The sequence below is a fragment of the Somniosus microcephalus genome, chromosome 14 (assembly GCF_052327205.1).
Source record: "Somniosus microcephalus isolate GS21.2 chromosome 14, FLI_Smic_1.0, whole genome shotgun sequence".
Lineage (NCBI taxonomy): Eukaryota > Metazoa > Chordata > Chondrichthyes > Squaliformes > Somniosidae > Somniosus > Somniosus microcephalus.
The window spans coordinates 40,745,332-40,764,193 of NC_141000.1; the positions used below are offsets into that span (position 1 = coordinate 40,745,332).

General features: G+C 44.8%; 1 protein-coding gene across 1 annotated transcript in view; it reads left to right on the forward strand.

Annotated features, from left to right (window-relative positions):
- The window catches only part of ccdc122 (coiled-coil domain containing 122), a 127,818-nt gene that overhangs the window by 30,836 nt on the left and 78,120 nt on the right, over window positions 1-18,862 (forward strand). The window contains exon 3 of the mRNA XM_086007412.1: window positions 5,897-6,295. Coding sequence (XP_085863538.1) covers window positions 5,897-6,295 — 399 coding nt within the window. The remainder of the gene's footprint in view (window positions 1-5,896; window positions 6,296-18,862) is intronic.

An 18,862-nucleotide genomic window follows, 5' to 3' on the forward strand; every position in this document is an offset into this window, starting at 1 on the left:
TTGCCCACCTAGGGTCTTCAGGGAGCACTTCTCCAACCTGTACTTAAGCCAGGAGCAGTGTATTGGGTGGCTTTTCTTCATCAAGGTGGTGGCCATAGAACTCTGACACTTCCTGCAACCAGACCTACAGCCTCCGAGCAGGGCGACGACGGTTCTCCTGTGGCCTGCAAAGCCATCGTGGCCCTCTATCTTTTCGCCACCGGATCCTTCCAGTATATACCAGGAGACATAGCTAACATCTCCCAGATCGCCGTCCATCGCTGCATCCAGGATCTCAGAGGCTCTGTACGTGGAGATGGGACTTCATTGTCTTTTTCAACAGAAAGAAGCAGGAGGTGCGCAGATGTGACTGTCGGGATATTGGGCTTCCCCATGGTGCGGGGTGGCATCAATTGCACACATGTGGCTTTACGGGCACACCATATCAATCCTGAGATGTACTGCAACTGCAAACACCTAATGTGCAGTTGTTGCATCATAATGGTGAATGCCCAGTATTCTGGCAGCAGTCATGAAGCCTTCATCCTGCAATCCTCCAGCCACCACGTCGAACCCGAGGGTGGCTGCTCAGAGACTAGTCCTAATCAGCCTCACACCTGGCTGATGACTCCCCTCCTTAACCCCGCCACTTGAGGTGTCAAATAATGACTGCCATGCTGCCACGAGGAACATAATCGAGTAGATCATCGGGGTGCTCAAGCAATGGTTCTGTTGTCTTGATCGCTTGGCAGGAGCCCTCCAGTACACACCAGAGCAGGTGTCCCATTTTGTGGTGGTCTGCTGCATGCTGCACAACTTTCCCAGCATGAAGGCGCAGTCCTTGGCACTACGGGTTCTAGGACCACCTCAGAAGGAGAAGGAAGGGAGGAGGCAGGCAGCAGATCCCTATTCCAAACGGAATGTCCCTGAGCGCCTCATGGATCCCCAGGCCCAGATCAAATGTATCCCAGGCTGTTAAACGAAGCAAAAGAGGAAATAGCAGAGGCCCTGACCACCATTTTTCAATTCTCTCTGGCTTCAGGTATGGTGCTGGAGGACTGCTTGCCTTTATTAGCCGTGGCATAGAATACAAGAGCAGTGGAGTTATGCTTCAACTATATAAAACATTAGTTGGGCCTCAGCTAGAGTATTGCGTGCAGTTCTGGTCACCACATTACAGGAAGGATGTGAGATAGTACAGAGGAGATTCACAAAGATGTTGCTGGGCATAGAGAATCTTAGTTATGAGGAAAGACTGGATAGGCTGGGTCTGTTTTCCTTGGAACAGAGGAGGCTGAGGGGGGACCTTATTGAGGTGTATAAAATTATGAGGGGCATAGATAAAGTGGATAGAAAGGACCTATTTCCCTCAGCAGAAGGGTCAAAAACCAGGGGTCACAGATTTAAAATAATTGGGGGAAGGTTTAGAGGGGATTTGAGAGGAAATTTCTTCACCCAGAGGGATGTGGGGGTCTGAAACTCACTGCCTGAAAGGGTGGTAGAGGCAGGAACCCTAACCACATTTAGAAAGTACTTGGATGTGCACTTGGGATGCTCTAACCTGCAGGGCTACGGACCAAGAGCTGGGAAGTGGGATTAGGCTGGATAGCTCTTTGTTGGCTGGTGTGGACACGATGGGCCGAAATGGCCTCCTTCCGTGCTGTAACTTTCTATGATTCATCAGACTCCAGTTCCAGTAAATGAAACCTCCGATCCCCATTGCTCACCACTTCCCCATCTTACCGTCCCTCTGTCACAGAACATCACAACGTCCTCCTGGGCACAAAGCTCAAATGACACACAACACACATTTGAAACATAATTTATAAATTAATCAAAAGAACAAAGTCAACTGATCACCCTTGTGCTGTCCCTTAGTGTGTCTTTTGTGTACCTTTCCCTAATCTAGTGCTGCTACAAAGTGCTCATGCAGTGGCTGCAGCCATTGCCACTCCCCCGGGGCAGTGCCTCAGCATTCCTAGCTATCTGTTGAGGACAGACTGCTGGAGTGTTGTGAGAATCTACAAGCCCCTTTCCACACTCGTAAACCCAGCCACGATGGCAGCAGTCTGAGCTTCCACTGCAGCACTGAAATGTGGGGTCGCTTCCACCTGTGCTGCAATGGAAGCTGTGGAATTGCCAGTCACATGCAGCATCATGGCTGGGTCCACAAGGTCTCTCATGGATTTGACCAGCATTTCCATCCTGGAATTCACGGGCTCCAAGCTCCGCGCAAAGCCTTGTGCAATGTTGGAGCCAGACTCTTCCATTCTCCTTGACACTGACAAGAGACTCTGGCAGGTTTGCCATTGCATCAAGCATTTCTGTGTGCATGCCCATCACCCTTCTTCTGAAGGCCACCCCATCGAGATCATCATCTGATTCTTGTGCAGCAGAACTCGTGCACGAAGGCACCCAAGCTACCCTTTTCCCCAGGCCTGGCTGCAGCCCACTCGTGCCTGGTGACTCACCACGTGCAGATCCGCCTCAAGTACACACAGTGCCATTTTCTGAGCTAATGTCTGCGAGTGTCAGGTGGAGTGCCGGTGTGTTTTCTTTTCCTCTATCACTGTCGTCCTCCATCACTTCGGACAGGTGGGGCTGCTGGCAGTTCTTAAGTATCTGACAGGAGAAATACACAAGGGCCGGGTTGTGGTAAGGGGAGAGGTGGGAATGCAAGATATCCATGCATGCACCATCAGCAGCTTGTAAGTGAGGAGATGGTGGGATGAGGGGAAAGTGAGATGTGAGAAGAAAGATTATATCTGAGCATATCATCAGCAGCAGCAATGCTTTCAACCTCCCTGCTCGCCACGCATTCTGACTGCCCCTCCAATTATTTTGAGACCTGCTTCCTCCAGCTCCATGAGGTTCTGAAGTCTAGCTTACCCTCTACCCGTCTGCTGGTGCTCCCAGCAGTTGTGTGCTACCTTTACCTGCAAGAGAAAGGGACGTGTGTCAGTGAGTGTGGTGCAGTGTTTGGGTGATGAGCCGGCTATGGTCGAATAGCTGGCAGTGTATGCAAGGTGTGAGATGTGAGTGTTAGTCTCACAGAAGTGGTATGTGTGAGGGTGAGGTCTGAGCGGTGATTGCCAGAGATTGTTGGTAGGTGAGTGATGGGGGTGTGGTGTATTAAGCAGTGTGTGAAGCTTGTGGTGCAGATGATGAGAAATGGCATTTGATGATGCATTCACTCACCTTGATCATCGTGTGAGCTCATTAAACTTTTTGAAGTACTGGATCCAGGTCCTGTGGACAACAGTCGTCAGTGATGACTTGAGCGATGATCTCCCACAGCCTGCTTGTGTTCAGCCTTGAAGGCCTCCTGCCCCCCTATACGGGTAGAGGTGTAAGGGGTTTTCCTTGAGAGATTTCCCTGAGGTTTCTCTCTCTAGAGGCCTCTCTCTCTTGCACAGTAAAACCTTGAGTGGTTCGACCCACTCACCCCTTAGATTCTATACTCTGGACTTAGGGGCAGGAACTACAATGTAGAGAAAATTCTTGTAGACCAAGTTTGATGAAACAAAATGAAATTTTATTGCATAAGGAAAAATATTAAATCAAATGCAAGCAGATAAGAGAGTACATGGGAGGGAAAAACACACAAACAAATCATAACGACACAGTACTAACTAAGGCAAATACAGGCATCTTATATTCTACAAAGATCATCATGAAATAAGGAAACACACGGAACATCGAGGGACAACAACTCATGTTAATTGTACCCTTAAATCCACCCCCTTATTAAACCTATCTAGATCTGATTGTGAAGGGCCAGAAACATGCTCACCAATCCCACTAGGAAGTGCAAGGTTTTGAACCAGTCTGCGTTTGATCCTTTCAGGCTTTCCATTTCCACGTGGATCGTGGAGCCCCTGCGAGCTGCGCCACACCTCTCTCCTGAGGTGGGGGTCGGGGGCGGCTGGACACCGGCGGCCTGGATGTCGGCGGGGTCGAGGATCGTCGGCTCGACCCTGCTTAGAGGAGCCTTGGGTTGGCTCCCATCGCTTCTTCAGTTTATTTTTATCTCTTCTCCTTCCAACCGGGGTGGCTGGAAGGTTTCTTCTCTTGGGGTTTTATTTTTTTGTTTCTTCTCCCAAGTTGGGTCGATGGCCTCTCATTCCGGCAACAGCCCAGGGATGGTCGATGATCTCCCGATGTGTTTCCCCGGGGCGGGACGCCGGCTTCGAGACGGCCTTCTTGATGTTGGCTTGGTTCTTTTTCCTCCTCCGAGTGCCTGCTTCTTCTTCTGGGTGTCCGGATTCAAACTCGACATCCAGAAGAAGAAGGTGCTGTTCTCATGAATATGAAATTGTCCCCTTTTGTCTGGGTCAGCATTTAGATGGCCTCTGTCTCCAGGCCGATCTTGACTGGATCTGCATCTAATCCATATGTATACGTGTGGGTCTGGTTTCGTTCTCTCAAACGGCTTCCAGAACTTACTGTGGGTTGAATCCACAAAGCTGTCTGAGGTTGCGCAGGAACCATTTTAAAGTGTCCCAATAAGCTGGTCACATGGTATGGTGGCCATTTTGTATGCCCCTTTTTCTGGGCTTCTTTTAAAACAGTCTTTAAAATCATGGCCTCTTCTGCCATTTGACCCTTTATAATACAAAGTCCAATTTTGCGAATCCTACAGAGGACCTCATGGCATCTTTGTACCCCTAGGACCAAGGCCTCCTGTGCCACATCAGAAAATCTCCTTGGCCTTTCCTTTGGCTATTGGGCCATGGCTCTGTTCAGAATGAGAATGAGATGCTTCTGCAATGAAGAACCTCCCCTTTAAGTAGTGGAGTGAGCCTATGCCAAACTTTATTGGCCAGTGGACTGCACCTGATGTTGGCACACATTTTGAGCGCATAGCCAATCAGCAGCACGTTTAGCGCTGAGATCAGTGCTGCAATCATATTTTAATGAGCAGCTAGCATGAATTTTGGGTGGTGCCTGCACCACTTTGATGCCCCCGCCCATTTTCGGGCTTTATCCAATTTCTAGGTCTCATGACCCTCCTGTACTAACCTTCCAAATCTGCATGAAAGTTTACCCTATCAGATTTCTGTTTAAAAGCTGACTTTCATTGTGTGTTTCTGTCCCTAATATTATTTCCCTGTGTTCACAACCAGAAGGGAGGCTCTATGCCAGGCAACCTGTGCTGTGCTGTGAGCAATGGGTATGAGATGTTTGTCCATTACTGAGATAGGCTAACATTTCTTACTGTTTTTGGTCTTTGGGGAAACAACTTCAATACTTAGCTCATTAACATTTTACGTACTGTTTATGTCAGTGCTCTTTTACTTAAGTTGTGAAAATATACTTTGCTTTAAAAACCTAACATTTCAATGCAAATTTTTTGTGGACAAATACTCAAAAATCCCAAAGTGTAACAGTAGGGTTCTTCTGCATTTTGTTTTCATTGATTCTAGTCCTGTAGAAGCCAGCCTGGCTTGTGCCAATTGGAATATATAACTTAATTTCACCACAAGTATGTTCTTTCAGAAAAAGGCATTTTTTTTTACAAGGTAATAAATAGATTAATTAGACATATTGGACTGTGCCATAGTGTAATAAAGCATAATTTGTATTGCTTTGTGATGGTTCGTAATGTTTCACCAAGGTCTAACGATTCATTTAACAATGCAGATTCGGTTTTAATTTTTTTTAATTAATGCATGTCACCAGTAATAAAAGTTCACTGGATTGTGACTTATTCTACTGTTGGTGTAACACATTTAAAATATCAGACTAACATTCCTGGGATTTGGCTATATTGGTGTTTTTCAATTACACTAGTAATGGTCTACCCTTTGTGTTAAATATCTAAATATGTGGTATTACTGCTAAAAACATTGTTACGACGTAAAGTACTGTTTTCTTCGCGACAGTTCCGATATAAAATGTATGTTTTATTTAACAGGCACAATTATTTGAAATGGAGAAAGAAAATGAAGTTGTTTTACAGGAATTTAGGACAACTGAGAAACAGATTTACCATTTCGAGAATGAATCAGAAAGTCGGCGGCAGCACTGTGCTGAGCTGGAGGCCCAGCTCTGGAGCCTTAATGCAGATAATTTGCAACTCAAGTTTGCTATACAAGAAGAAGAAGAAAAATATGTGAAATTACTGTCTGGATATGATAAATATCGTCAGAAAATGTTGGCTCACAAGGAGTTGACTAGTCAGCTGGAAAGTAGAACTCCAATAACGATGGAACTTGAAGAAAAAATACTGATGGTCAAAGAATTAAAAGCAAAGAAAGAAGAACTAGTGACAGATCTTATGAATCCTGAAGGAAATATTATAAAACAAGTGCAGGTTTGAAACATTTTCCATGATATTACGTAATATGTTGTCATGTTTTTGCATCATTTTTAACCTTATCCTAGATTATTTTGACTTTCATATCTTATACTACTTTTATGGTGAGACGCAACTGCCCATACCTTTGAGTGTGTGTTCTTTCTTTGCGATCAAGGTAAGCTTTCAGTAACATGACTGGGAAATGAACTGCAAATGCTGTTTGGTAATTGCTTTTAGCAACTGGACTTATTTTATCTCCATAAGATCTCACTCTAGTCTTTGAAAGCAATAGAACAACACATCAGAATTTATTTTAAGTTTGAAATGTAAAGCAAATTTACTTTACAGAAGAAGGCGTATCAGTGGGGGAGCATTTTGGTGCGAGTGACCATAATTCTGTTAGGTAGTTATGGAAAAGGACAAGGAATAAAAATTCTAAATTGGGGGAAAAGCAAATTTTGCTAAGCTCAGGGGATTTAGCCATAGTGGACTGGAAACCACTGCTTGAAGGTAAATCAGTGTCAGAGCAGTGGGAGGCATTTAGGGAGGAGATCCGGAGGGTTCAGACCAAATATGTGCCCTTAAAGTAAAAAGGAGAAACTAACAAATCTAGAGCCCCCTGGATGTCTAGAGACATACAAGGTAGGATAAAGAAAAAAAGGGAGGCGTATGATAGATACCGAGGGCTAAATACTGCAGAATCTTTAGAGGAGTACAGAAAGTGCAGGGGTGCAATTATAAATGATATTAGGAAAGCAAAGAGAGAGCATAAAAAATTCTTGGCAAGAAAAATCAAGAAAAACCCAAAGATGTTTTATAAATATATTAAGAGGATAACTAAAGAAAGGGTAGGGCCTATTAGAGATCATGAGGGTAATCTGTGTGTGGAGACGGGAGATGTTTGTAGGGTTCTTAATGAATACTTTGTGTCTGTTTTCACAAAGAAGAGAGGCGAAGCAGCAGACATTGCTATCGGAGGGGAGGAGTGTGAAATATTAGATGAAATAAACATCGTGAGAGAGGAAGTATTAAGGGGTTTAGCAGCTTGAGTGGATAAATCCCCAGGCCCGGATGAAATGTATCCCAGGCTGTTAAGCGAAGCAAAAGAGGAAATAGCAGAGGCCCTGACCATCATTTTTCAATCCTCTCTGGCTTCAGGTGTGGTGCTGGAGGACTGGCGGACTGCTAATGTGGTACCCTTGTTTAAAAAGGGAGAAAAGGATAGACCAAGTAATTACAGGCCAGTCAGCCTTGCCTCGGTGGTGGGAAAATTATTGGAAAGAATTCTGAAGGACAGGATAAATCTTCATTTAGAAAGACACGGATTAATCAAGGATAGTCAGCACGGATTTGTTAAGGGAAGGTCGTGTCTGACGAACTTGATTGAATTTTTTGAGGAGGTAACAAGGAGGTAGATGAGGACAGTGCATTTGATGTAGTGTATATGGACTTTAGCAAGGCTTTTGATAAGGTTCCACATGGCAGACTGGTCACGAAGTTAAATGTCCATGGGATCCAGGGCAAAGTGTCAAGTTGGATTCAAAACTGGCTTGGAGACAGGAAACAGAGGGTAATGGTTGATGGGTGTTTTTGTGACTGGAAGGCAGTTTCCAGTGGGGTTCCACAGGGCTCAGTACTGGGTCCCTTGCTTTTTGTGGTGTATATATCAACGATCTTGACTTGAATATAGGGGGTATGATTAAGACGTTTGCAGATGATACTAAAATCGGCTGTGCGGTTGATGCTGAAGAAGGAAGCTGTAGATTGCAGGAAGATATCAATAAATTGGTCAGGTGGGCAGAACAGTGGCAAATGGAATTCAATCCGGAGACGTGTGAGGTAATGTATTTGGGGAGGGCTAACAAGGAAAGGGAATACACGTTAAATGGTAGGACACTGAGTAGTGTAGAGAAACAAAGGGACCTTGGAGTGCAGATCCCTGAAGGTAGCAGGCCAAGTAGATAAGGTGGTTAAGAAGGCATACGGAATGCTTGCCTTTATTAGCCGTGGCATAGAATACAAGAGCAGGGGAGTTATACTTCTACTGTATAAAACACTAGTTAGACCTCAGCTAGAGTACTGTGTGCAGTTCTGGTCACCATTACAGGAAGGATGTGATTGCACTAGAGAGGGTACAGAGGAGATTTACAAGGATGTTGATGGGAGTAGAGAATCTTAGCTATGAGGAAAGACTGGATAGGCTGGGTCTGTTTTCCTTGGAACAGAGGATGCTGAGGGGAGACCTTATTGAGGTGTATAAAGTTATGAGGGGCATAGATAAAGTGGATAGAAAGGACCTATTTCCCTTAGCAGAGGAGTCAAAAACCAGGGGGTCACAGATTTAAAATAATTGGGGGAAGGTTTAGAGGGGATTTGAGGGGAAATGTCTTCACCCAGAGGGTTGTGGGGTTCTGGAACTCACTGCCTGAACAGGTGGTAGAGGCAGGAACCCTATCCACATTTAGAAAGTACTTGGATGTGCACTTGGGATGCTCTAACCTGCAGGGCTACGGACCAAGAGCTGGGAAGTGGGATTAGGCTGGATAGCTCTTTGTTGGCTGGCGTGGACACGATGGGCCGAAATGGCCTCCTTCAGTGCTGTAACTTTCTATGATTCTATGAACTAGCACATAAGTAACCATCATATAGCCTAACTATACATTTACAACAGAATTCCTTCCACCTAACTCCTTGAGTGAACAACATGGTAAAATGATTTTGGGGGCAATTTTAACCCTGCCGGCCTGGCAGAAACTGGATAGGTAGGCAGGTAAAATCACCCAAGTCACTTATCCACCATGCAGCCGGAAGCTAGCCTGCTGCTAATTAACCTGCTCCACTGAACAGGCGGCAAGAATGTCCTCCCAAAGTCGCTGGTGTCTTTTTAACATATTCATGTCGGGTCCCAATGGTGTCATCGAGCCCAAAATCAATTTTTACTCTGAGGCCTGAGTGGTTAACGGCAGTGAATTTCCCACCAGGCCAACCCAATGCAAAAGTGGATCAGGGCCAGAGTGCTCCTCCAGGCCTCAGAAGGAAATCTTAAGCCTCCCCTGCCACGATCTTGCCCTCCTTCTCCCAATCATGGGGACCCTGGTAGGACAGCCCAGCAGCCGATCCCACTACTTTCCTGCTATCGCCTGCAGGCTGTGCGAATTTCCACCACTTCATGTCGACATCCCGCCCGGAACAGATGGTAAGGCTGTCATCGACATTTAAATGAGTACCGAGAATTCAAATTCCCAGGCCTCTCATTTTGCTGCAACAGGTGACTTTTCACCTGGTGATTCACACTTCAAGTGAGCAAGTTCAGATCGTGGTGGCAGGGACAGCAGTGGAGAGTCCACGTGGAGGGCACAGCCCTCTACAAGCTCTGCTCAGCTGGACACAAATGTTGTACCCTGGGTCCATCGATGAAAAGGAGAATCATTGAGCAGCAACAGAAAATTTGCGATGCACTGACAGGCCAAGGACACTAACCATAATTGCAGAGAGAATGGAGGAGTCCGCCTCAAACATGAGTGGCTTGATGTTGCAGGGCATTGCGATGATGTGTTCTTCCATGGATAGATTGGCCAGCTCTGTAACATCAATCGCTCCAATCAAACGAGAGCAGTCGATGGCACCCTGCACCTATGGCAAGCCAGCCAGAGCCATAAACCCGAGTGCTCGCTCATTCTGACTGACATTATCGTAGGCAAAGTTGACATAATTGCTGGCCCTGGCAAACAACCTGTCAGTGACCTGTCTTGTGCATTTGTGAGCAACTGAATGGGAGATCCTGGATATGTCTGCTGCAGCAGTGCCCTGGAAGGATCCGAATGTAAAAAAGTTGAGGTGGGTAGTGACTTTGACAGCCACTAGTAAAGCGTGGCCACCTGGTCCAGCGTGGCCACCTGGTCCAGCAGGTCTTCTAGAAGGCTGCAGATGTCTGCCACCATAGGCGCGATCTTGCCAGCCCTGGGGAGGTGGGTATGGAGGCGGGACTGCTGGGAAAATGACAGAATCTGGGGCGAGTGCCCATCCTGCCCCAACCCACCTCCGTGCCATCTTGCCAGGAGGCGGGTAACCAACCCGCGCCGGGTCCTGTCTCCTTGGAGGCAGGAAGGGGATTAGGTAGTTAACAGGCAGATAAGAGTATTATCCCCATTTTACCCACACAAGTGCAGGCTTCCCGAAGGCTGCGAACCCCGCCAGGGTCACCGAGGCGAGCAGGGGGTCGGAGGGGTGCAAAAGTGTGCTGTGAAGGTAAGTGATGGGTGCAAGTGTTGTGAGGTAAGTGGAAAGTGTTAGGAAAAAGTTTACTTACCTTTGTATCTTCCTGCAGGCTTCAAGAGTTGGGGATGCGGAGAGTCTCGCATCTCCGCGGCAGAGATGACAGATGGCGGTTGCATTCTCCAATGCAACAACCATCTAATTTCTGCTAAAGAAAGAGGTTTGATGAGGTCTTGAATTCAAGAACTCCTCCAACTACAGAGAATGTCAGTGTTTGACAGCTACACAGAGACAATTCATCTGTCAAAAATTGAAATGTCATAAGCTGACATTCTCTGTAACCGGCTTTCCCTTAATTGGCCTGCTAAGCCCGCTGGTAGGGCTTAACAAAGTCAATCAAGGGAAAATAGCGTGGGTTGGCCAGAAGTTGATGGAGGCGGAACTAAAACCCGACAAGTGGGAGTCGTGCCTCCAAAAGCTCCCCATTGGCAAAATCCAGCCCCATGTCACATGACATCCTGAAGACTCTTGAGACACTGGTGTTCAGATATGTCAAGGAAACTGAGCCTGTGTCAGTATCATACTAATTAAGTGATTAACATATGTTAATTGTCAACCCGGCTCTCCCGAGGGGATTGCGCATACGCAGCCTAACACACTCCAGTGAAATGCGGAAGTCGGCGGGTTGGAGCCGGCTTCCCACCGTGCTGTCAATTTCACCGGTTTTAACCTGCACCCAAACCCACGACTCCTGCACATGAAAATTCAGCCCATTCTTTTAGATCCCGGAAGAGAGTTGCCGGGACTTCTTACATTTTGGACATTTGGCGCCTCAAATGTAAAAACAAAATGCTGCACAATCTGTATTAATCAGACAGTATTGTTTAAATTAGAATTATTCTTCTCTCCAGCCTGTAACCAATGAAACTTACAATATTGTATCAAAATCAGTTTATCAAAGAATCTGAGCTGCAGTCTTTTTTAACTACTAGTGACTATGAAAATAACTGGATTGAAAATAACAGTTGCCAAATCAAAACTGGACAAAAGTACCTCATTTTTTGTCAAGTCTTCCCACAAAAACTACAGGTTATTGCTAAAGAAATTCAGATGAAGGAGAAAGGTCCACTCTGCACAACCAAGATTGAAAAGAATTGAAGAAAAGACACATACTAAAATCCAAAAGTCAGCTGATTATTCTCTTGTGACCCTCACCGAAAGTGTGCATATATGGATGTTGGTTGAGAACGGGACTGGATTCAGTTGTGACCCCATAAAGAGTTGAATGACTTGCACACAATCGCCATCTGTCCTCACGCACGAAGAATGGCTGTTTGGGCAAAGCACCAAAGGGCTACTGGTACAAATGGAGTCATCCTCTGGCATGTGTCACCATCTTCAGAAAGGGAGGGAAGAAAATTAGAAAAAAGTAAAAGATAAACCCCCTTCTGTCATTCTGAAAATCCTCGACACTTAAGGCTTACGGTGTAGATTGGAAGAGGTTTGATATAGGGCGTCAGAGCCTAGCTCATTATAAAAAAAATGTGCCATCTGTTTCAGCCTATCCACCTTCTGGTGACACCATGATATCAGAACACCCCCTTTGTCATGAAGTTTTGAGGAGCCTACAAAACCTGGAATTTCATCAGCGCCGCTCCCGCTCTACCACTAACTTTACCAGATGTGCGGTGAAAATCTCATTCATTCATATGCATAAATGAGGTTTCCACTGTAGTTACGATGGCAGAGAGGGAGCAGCTCTAAGGAAATTGCAAGCGATACACTTCATTGTTTATACATACAGCAGTGTTAACCTACAATCTTTCAGTAGTATGTCTTCTGCATAAAGAGTCTCTTCCAATATATGGTTTGCTTCAGAACAGTATCTCCTCTAGCTATGGCTCTTACCCTTAAGGCACTGGTCCTGGTAGGAGTGGAAGGCAAAAGTGCTTCAGCATTGCTGAAAGTAGTTACCCATATGGTACTATAAATTCATCTGAAATTAGTTGATCTTATCCCAACCTACATCTATTTTTAGGATGGCAAGGATGAACAGAAAGAGGTCAAAGGAGCAGTACACCCTCGATTGCCTCCTGCAGACACAGGAACCTGAATTCCTGCATTCCTGTGTCCACTTACATAGAAACATAGAAGATAGCAGCAGGAGTAGGCCATTCGGCCCTTCGAGCCTGCTCCACCATTCAATGAGATCATGGCTGATCATCCAAATTCAGTACCCTGTCCCTGCCTTCTCCCCATATCCCTTGATCCCTTTAGCCTTAAGAAATATATCCAACTCTTTCTTGAATATATTTAATGAACTGGCCTCAACTGCCTTCTGTGGCAGAGAATTCCACAGGTTCACCACTCTCTGGGTGAAGAAATTCCTCCTCATTTCAGTCCTAAATAGCTTACCCCTTATCCTTAGACTATGACCCCTGGTTCTGGACTCCCCGGCCATCATAAACATCCTTCCTGCATCTAGTCTGTCCAGGCCTGACAGAATTTTATAGGTTTCGATGAGATCCCCTCTCAATCTTCTAAACTCCAGTGAGTATAAGCCCAATCGACACAATCTCTCCTCATACGTCATTCCTGCTGTAAGGATTACGGGGGCTTCTTTTAAACTGGTTTAAAGCAATTTTCCTGGTCTTAAAACAGCGGTTTCTAATCGCTACCCCTCCTTTAGTTCTGAGTGGAGGAACTTATAATTAATGATATTAAAATGGAACACGTGGTTTGGATGAGAGAAAAAAATCAAGCTTTATTAACTAAAAGAAACTATAATCACAATATCAAACTATCCCACACGAACACAGTAAAATTGTAAAACTATATATCAAGGGGGTACACACGGCAAAAACGAGGGATACAATGGCTACAATGTATTTAAACAATCTTAGCAATTCCCTTAAATCACCATCCCCCCCCTTAACTCCTGCTAGGTTGCCTTGTGTGGAGTCAGAAACTCTGCCGACATGTGGTCCAGCGAAGAGAGAGAGAGCTCACCTATCATCCCAGGAAGTCAAGAGCCAAGAGCGCGAGCTGGCTGCTCAGCCTTTTTTATACCTGGTGAGCCCCTCACATCCTGCCTTACAAGGGCTGTGTGCAAAATTAACCCCAAAGCTGTGATAGGCTAACTCAAAGTGGTTAGATTGAGTTAATGTGATTTTCAGAGCTCCCTTTGCTGAAACAAAAGGGAGATACATCTGCTCTATAGTCCAGTACTGGGTGATTGGAAACCCATTCAAGATACAAAGAGTCTCTTCTGCAGTTTAGGTGTATCCACTCGATATACAAACAAATGCTAATAGCATTCAATTGCTTTATAAACAAAGCAATGTCCTTTGTCTTCATTGAACCTTACTTCCAGACACAGAAAGCTGCATTCCAAACCTCTTTTGTCATTCGGCCATGTGGTGTGACAGCCATTTTATCCCTGGAAATTAAAAAAGCACATTGCCCAGGGATACTTTAATCAAAAAACATGAATCTTCAGAACTGTAAATTATTGCAAATTCTTACACTGCCATCCCAGGTATCAGCCTGGTGAATCTTCGCTGAACTCCTTCCATGGCAAGAACGTCCTTCCTCAGGTAAGGCGACCAAAACTGCACACAGTACTCAAGGTGCGGTCTCACCAAGGCCCTGTACAACTGTAGCAAGACATCCTTGTTCCTGTACTCGAACCCTCTTGCTACGAAGGCCAACATACCATTTGCCTTCTTAACCGCCTGCTGCACCTGCACGCTTACCTTCAGCGACTGGTGCACAAGAACACCCAGGTCTCTTTGCACTTCCCCTTCTCCCAATCTATTGCCATTCAAATAATAATCTGCCTTCCTGTTTTTGCCACCAAAGTGGATAACCTCACATTTATCCACATTATAGTGCATTTGCCATGTTTCTGCCCAATCACCCAACCTGTCCAAATCGTACTGGAGTTCACACCATCCTCCTCACAGCTTACCCTCCCACCCAGCTTTGTGTCGTCTGCAAATTTGGAGATATTACATCGAATTCCCTCGTCCAGATCATTAATATATATTGTGAACAGCTGGGATCCTAGGACCGATCCTTGCGGTACCCCACTAGTCACTGCCTGCCACTCGGAAAACGACCCGTTTATTCCAACTCTTTGCTTTCTGTCTGCCAACCAGTTCTCTATCCAAGTCAATACCTTGCCCTCAACCCCATGTGCCTTAATTTTGCACGCTAATCTCTTATGTGGGACCTTATCGAAAGCCTTCTGAAAGTCCAAATACACCACATCCACTGGTTCTCCCTTACCTATTTTACCAGTTACATCCTCAAAAAATTCCAGTAGCTTAGTCAAGCATGATTTACCTTTTGTAAATCCATGTTGACTTTGTCCGATCCTGTCACTGCTTTCCAAGTGCTCTGCTATTACATCTTTTATAATAGACTCTAGCATTTTCCCCACTACTGATGTCAGGCTTACCGGTCTATAATTCCCCGCTTTTTCTCTACCACCTTTTTTGAATAGTGGAGTAACATTAGCTACCCTCCAATCCATGGGTACTGTTCCAGAGTCTATCGAGTTCTGGAAGACTTCTGATCACACTTCATTTTATGAGTACTGATTGTACTTCCTTTGAATGCAATGTTGGTGTTGCTTTTCAGCATTGGATATAGATCTGCTTGCATTCTTTTCTTTATTATTAACAGGATGCGGGCTTCGCTGGCAAGGCCAGCATTTATTCCCCATCCCTAATTGCCCTCGAAGGTAGTGGTGAGCTGCCGCCTTGAACCGCTGCAGTCGATGTGAAGGTACTGCCACAGTGCTATTAGGGAGGGAAGTATACTCCTCTGTAGCGGTTTGGTACAACTGAGTGGCTTGCTAGGCCATTTTAGAGGGCAATTAAGAGTTAACCACATTGCTGTGGGTCTGGAGTCACATACAGGCCAGACAAAGCAAGGATAACAGATTTCCTTCCCTAAAGAAGGCTCCACTTGAGCCTCCTCCCCTCTTTCTTCATCTAACTATCAGCATAACCCTCTATTCCCTTCTCCCACATATGCTTAACTAGCCTCCCCTTAGATGCATCTGTTCTATTCGCTTCAACCGCTCCCTGTGGCAGCGAGTTCCACAGTCTCCCCACTCTCTGGGTAAAGAAGTTCCTTCTGAATTCCCTATTAGATTTCTTGGTGACTATCTATTATTGATGGCCTCTAGTTTTGCTCTTCCCCACAAGTGGAAACATTCTCTTTGTATCTACTCTATCAAAACCTTTCATAACTTTTAAAGATCTCTCACCCCTCAGTCTTCCCTTTTCAAGGGAAAAGCGACCCAGCCTGTCCATCCTTTCTTGACCGGTATACCCTCGCATTTCTGGTATCATCCTTGTAAATCTTCTCTGCATCCTTTCCAGTGCCTCTATATCCTTTTTATAATATGGCGTCCAGAATTATACGCAGTACACCGTGTGGTCTAACCAAGGTTCGATACAAGTTTAGCATAACTTCACTACTTTTCAATTCTATCCCTCTAGAAATAAACCCTAATGCTTGGTTTGATACCCCCTCCCTTCAATACTAGGGGTTAACAAACATGCAGACAAGAAAAGAAATAGAATGACCTGTTAAGTGCTTAAGTAGAAAACCTGAGGTGGTTGTCATTTAGTCATCACCTGTTTGTGTGTCTCCCCCTTTCCCTTTGTTCTTTTCCTCTGTATATGCTGTTCATCTATAATATCCTCCTTTTGTTTCTTGAATGTTTTAATGCTTTTGTCCATTACTTACCTGAGGTGATCTGTTACTTCATTCCACATATAATAATTCCTCTGTTGTGTTTTTTATACACACATATTTTCCACTGCCCTTTTTCTGATGGTATTCATGCACCTGTCCACCTCTTACTTTTCAGTCTTCAAGAAGGGATCACACCCAAAATGTTAACTCCTCTGTTCTTTCCACAGATGCTACCTGCCCACCTGAGTGTTTATAGCATTTTCTACTTTTTTTAGATTTACAGCATTTAAATTATTGGTTGTTTAAATGCAGAGTCATTAGGGTGTATTGGTTGAATAGTATCTTTGAAAGTTGTCGGGGCAACATGTTAACTACCAGTCATCACAGGTAATTCAAAGTACTTTGTACAAGTATATTCCATGCAATTCCGAAACATCCTCGGTAATTGACATCCTGGGGTAGTGGTTTTGATTGACAGCTGTATTTGAGCTGAAGAGGTGCGTTGAGCCTGTGAGAGTTAAGTGTGAATTATTCCTTTAATTGCACTGTGGTCAGGGCTTCTGGTTGTAGGTTTATTTGAAGCTGCCTGAGCCGGCTAGTTAATCTATAGCAAACAGAGTAACTAGGCTCGTTTGTTTCTGTGGTAATGCTTTGCTGCGTACGAATAGAGCAACCATTTTTGGAGGTCAATTGTTGATGGGTGATAGCTCAGGATTGTCTTTGTTTTTATTTAACTAGGAAAATAGTACGGTTTGTAAACTACTGTAATTATACTGTTCATTTACCTATTCGAGATTAAATAAATTGCCTTTGTGTATAGCCTAAGCTTTGGTCTGATAAAGTATTTATTCGATCTGCCTACCAAAGACGAGGCGAATTGTGTGGCAGCACATGTTGCAGTCCATTAAGTTGGAGTACAGGGGCAATGGCTTTCTGTTTGTTTGTTTTCTGCGTTTTGCTAAATCTTTTCTGAGATTAGATTTAGCATAGTTATGGAAAAGGACAAAGATAGACCAGGAGTAAAAGTTCTCAATTGGGGAAAGGCCAATTTTACTAAACTGTGATGTGATTTAGCAAAGGTGGACTGGAAACAGCTACTTGAAGGTGAATCAGTGTCTGAGCAGTGGGAGGCATCTAAGGAGGAGCTAGTGAGGGTTCAGAGCAAACATGTTCCCACAAAGAAAAAGGGTGGGACTTCCAAATCTAGAGCCCCCTGGATGTCAAGCGGTATACAGGGTAGGATAAAGGAAAAAAAGGGAAGCTTATGTCAGATACCGAGAGTTAAATACTGCAGAAAGCTGAGAGGAGTATAGAAAATGCAGGGGTGAAATTAAAAAGGAAATTAGGAAAGCAAAGAGAGGGCTTGAAAAAGGAGAACACAAAGTTGTTTTATAAATACATAAAGAGCAAGAGGATAACTAAAGGAAGAGGAGGGCCTATTAGAGACCAAAAAGGTAACCAGTGTGTGGAGGCGGAAGACGTGGGTATGGTTCCTAATGAATACTTTGCGTCTGTCTTCACAAAAGAAAGCGATGATACAGACATTGTAGTTGAAGAGGAGTGTGAAATATTAGGTGAAATAAACATGGTAAGAGAGGAAATATTAAGGGGTTTAGCATTTTTGAAAGTAGATAACTCACCAGGCCCGGATGAAATGCATCCCAGGCTGTTAGGAGAAGCAAAGGCAAATGGAATTCAGTCTGGAAAACTAAGAAACATAGAAAAATAGGAGCAGGAGTAGGCCATTCGGCCCTTCGAGCCTGCTTCGCCATTCAATATGATCATGGCTGATCCTCTTCTCTCAATACCATATTCCCGCTCTCTCCCCATACCCCTTGATGCCTTTTGTGTCTAGAAATCTATCCATCTCCTTCTTAAATATATTCAGTGACTTGGCCTCCACAGCCTTCTGTGGTAGAGAATTCCACAGGTTCACCACCCTCTGAGTGAAGAAATTTCTCCCCATCTCAGTCCTAAATGTCCTACCCCGTATCCTGAGACTGTGACCCCTCGTTCTAGACCCCCCAGCCAGGTGAAACATCCTCCCTGCATCCAGTCTGTCTAGCCCAGTCAGAATTTTATACATTTCAATGAGATCCCCTCTCATTCTTCTAAACCCTAGTGAATACAGGTCTAGTTGACCCAATCTCTCCTCATACGACAGTCCTGCCATCCCAGGAATCAGTCTGGTAAACCTTTGCTGCGCTCCCTCTATGACAAGTATATCCTTTCTTAGGTAAGGAGACCAAAACTGCACACACTACTCCAGGTGTGGTCTTACCAAGGCCCTGTACAACTGCAGTACGACATCATTGCTCCTGTACGTAAATCCTCTTGCAATGAAGGCCAACATACCATTTGCCTTCCTAACTGCATGTTTGCTTTCAGTGACTGGTGTACAAGGACACCCAGGTCCCTTTTGTACATTAGCATTTCCCAATCTATCACCATTTAAATAATACTCTACCTTTCTGTTTTTCCTACCAAAGTGGATAACTTCACATTTATCCACATTATACTACATCTACCATGTATTTGCCCACTCACTCAACTTGTCTTAATCGCCTTGAAACCTCTTTGCATCCCCCCTCACAACTCCCAATCCCACCTAGTTTCGTGTCGTCAGCAAACCTGGAAATATTACATTTGGTTCCT